This window comes from Helobdella robusta (assembly GCF_000326865.2).
Source record: "Helobdella robusta unplaced genomic scaffold HELROscaffold_20, whole genome shotgun sequence".
Classification (NCBI taxonomy): Eukaryota; Metazoa; Annelida; class Clitellata; order Rhynchobdellida; family Glossiphoniidae; genus Helobdella; species Helobdella robusta.
This window is the reverse complement of record NW_008704084.1, coordinates 2,734,589-2,738,149: the sequence shown is the minus strand read 5'-3', so window position 1 is coordinate 2,738,149 and position 3,561 is coordinate 2,734,589. Positions and strand designations below refer to the sequence as shown.

General features: G+C 29.7%; 1 protein-coding gene across 1 annotated transcript; it reads left to right on the top strand.

The window, feature by feature from the left end:
* Nucleotides 1–1,801: 1,801 nt before the first annotated feature.
* On the top strand, nt 1,802–3,225 carry HELRODRAFT_171436 (hypothetical protein; the record flags this gene model as incomplete). Its single annotated transcript, XM_009018152.1, has 3 exons — nt 1,802–1,824; nt 2,627–2,976; nt 3,044–3,225. The coding sequence occupies 3 exons, from the start codon at nt 1,802–1,804 to the stop codon at nt 3,223–3,225; spliced, it is 555 nt and encodes a 184-aa protein (XP_009016400.1).
* Nucleotides 3,226–3,561: the final 336 nt, after the last annotated feature.

Below are 3,561 nucleotides of genomic sequence, written 5' to 3'. Positions count from 1 at the left end.
GTCCAGTTATCTGCTGTAAAAATTTAGGAAATCCTGGATGAATTTAGAGCTATATAACTGTTCAACTCATAAAAACAATCTCTATAAAATATCTTTATTAAATCCTACCTTAAAAAATAAAATAATATATACACATTATAATAATTATTTCACGAAAATTAAAAGATTACAACAGAAATGTTTCTTTAATAACAAAATTCCAAAAACGTCAAAGAAAAATAGAGTGTATTAAATAACATTATTAGATGTACTAAAAGTAATTCTAATCAACTTATAGTAAACGAAGAATCAGAAAATTATTTAAATACAGTAAACGACATTTATCATTTTTTTATTAATCAAGGGTACAAACTAAATAACAGTTACAACAATGTATCTGAATCAACTGCAACCAATTATATTCCCAAAGTTGACTATAATTTTCCATCCTTACAGTTCTCTATTACATCACCTGTTGAGATAATTTCAATAGTAAATAAATTAAAATGTAATAATAGTTTGGATGTAAATTATCTATCTACCAAAATTCTCAAACAAACAATCCAATTCTTAGCTTATCCACTTTCTGAGATCTTTAATAAATCTATTAAGGTAGGAATTTTCCCAAGTAGTTTGAAATTGGCAAAAGTTTTATCCATTTTTAAAAATGGAGATCCCAAACAATTTGTCAACTACAGACCAATTTCAATACTCCCTGTTTTTTCCAAGGTTTTTGAAAAATTAATTTTTCTTAGGTTTTGGGATTATTTGAAAGAATTTAATTAAATTAATAAAAACCCATTTGGATTTGTCCCCAAAGCATCAACTGAACTGGCAATTGCTAAACTCTATGGTTCCTTAATTAAGGGCTTTGAATCCAAACAATTTACATTAGGCATTTTTGTGGATTTAAGTAAGGCTTTCGATGTTATTGACCACGAAATATTGCTATCCAAGCTGTCTGTATATGGATGTCGTGGTATCACACTTGCTTGGTTTAGGTTTTATTTAGCAGATCGTAAACAATATGTATCTATTGACAACGTGGAATCTTCATTATGCAATATTCATACTGGAGTCCCTCAAGGGTCGATATTAGGCCCGTTGCTATTCATCCTGTTTTGTTTATAAATGATATCTTTTCAGTTTCTAGCCATTGCAATACAATTCTTTTTGCAGAAGATACCAATATATTTTTGACAGACAGTAATCCTGTTAATTTGTTTCGTCTCATGAATGAGCAATTGGATAGATACTATGATTTTTTTTTAAATAATAAATTACCTTTAAATCTGAAAAAATCTTGTCACATTTTGTTTGGCCCTAAATTAAAAACCAACAATGTCATGTTCAATAACCTAACTATAAAAATTGGTGATGTAATCCTACCACGTATTCATTCAATAAAATTCTTGGGTATCATGTTACAGAGTGAAACATATTGAAATGATCCTAGCAAAATTATATAGAGTTAATCTTAATGGAATAATATATAGAGCACGCAATAAACTAACGTTACCAGTTATGATAACGTTGTACTATTCCCTCTTTATTACATATCTAACCTATAGAAATATTTTTTGGGGGAGCACGGCCAAATATTTAATTAGCAAACTATCTGTTGCCCAAAAAAAGTTCTTACGTACATGTTTTTCACTATCTAAATTAGACCACACCAAGCCAATATATACCTTTTACTAAATTCTTAATATAGAGCAACTAAATATCTATCAAACACTAATATTCTTCAACAAAGTTTTATATATGGAAAACTACCAACATTTCAATACATTTGAATTAATTACAACTAATAGTCAATATAATGGCAAGTTTAATTATTGAAAAGTAGGACAGTAACTAATGATAGGCATTGGGCAGTCTTTGGTATAAAATTATGGAATGAGCTGCCTTTAGATGAAGTGAATATAACCAGTATAAGGTCATTCAAGCTTTCACTCAAGGAAATTGTTTTTAAAAAAGTTTAATTTAATTTTTTTTTCACATTATACTGTGTAGTATGAATATATGTTTATTTTATATATTGAAATCTTTGTAACAATTTTTATTAAATTTATTTTAGGTATTTTTTTATATTCTGTTTGACTTGAATTGTGCAATTTTAGTTAAGGTGATCTGCACAAGCTCGCTTATTTGATCTCCTGGTTTTTGCTAAATAAAAGGATAAAAAAAAGTGCTGAAGATGATTGAAGAATCGAAATAGGTCCTACACACTCGAAAATAAATTGGAAAGCTGTATATTACTCTAACTTTAATAAAATTAATAATGATGACAAGAATTTGGTTAGAAATAATGAGAAATGTAATAAAAAAACTATCCAAAGCTAGAAACTCGGTAGATTTCATAAATTACTGCATATATATATATATATATATATATATATATATATATATATATATATATATATATGCATGGTGGATTGGTAAAGTATTTCAGAAACCACTTTAAATGTGTAAAAATTCCATTGCCAGTGATAATTACATTTGAAGCGATATGTTTTAAATTGACATTACGGAAAACTTCAGTAATTTTTTTGGTGATTTATAGGCCAGGTTCTGCTCCTCCTGCTAAGTTATTTTTTGAAGAATTAATTTTAGTTTTAGAACAAATCACACTTTTATGTTGCAGCATTGTAGTTGCAGGTGACTTCAACATACACGTAGAAACTTCGTCAGATATATATGCAACAGCCCTTGCTGATATTTTTTCTAGTTTTGATCTAGTCAATAGAATTAATCAGTCTACCCATGTGCTTGGTGGTACCCTGGATTTGATTGTCACATCGGATGGTTTTTTGTTAGAAGATATATTGGTGTACTCATCTGGTATCTATTCAGATCATGGTTTAGTAACTGGTCAATTTTTAATCAATCCGACTCCAGTCATTTTCAAGAAATCGTGGATCAGATCCCGGAAACAAGTTGATAAAAAACGTCTGACTGAGCTTTTGAGGTGCTCACCTATCTCGAAACATTATGGTCAGGATGATGATGTCGAATTGGGTTTTAAAATATTCAATGAAGAGATTTTAAAAATTGAATGAAGTTGCTCCACTTCATGAAGTTCGATGGAAACATGTCCCGACTGCCCCATGGTTTGACAGTGACTGCAAAAAGGCTAAGCAAATGTGTCGAAAAAAAAGAAGGTTCAGAACTACTGGTTGTTATAATGATAAAGTTGATTGGGTACTGGCAATGAAACAAAAGAATGTTAGTTACTCAGTGTAACGAAGGAGTTTTTGGTTCGCGAAAACATGTCAATTTAAAAATAATTCCAAATACTTACGGCAAACGATTAATAAATTATTAGGAAAAGAGACAAGTGTTGAAAATGAAGTTGGTTCAATGCATAGCGCCGATGATTTAAAAAAATTTTTTGCTGATAAGTTGAAAGTGACCGAAAAGTCAACTGAATGTTTTAATTTTCCAGTTATTTCTACTAATACTAATATTATGTTTCCACTCGAATCGTTTCCAGTGTTGACTGAAGAACAGATATCTAAAGTTGTTAATTCGTCACCTACGAAGTCATGCTCACCGGACCCAATACCGACGCATGTATTC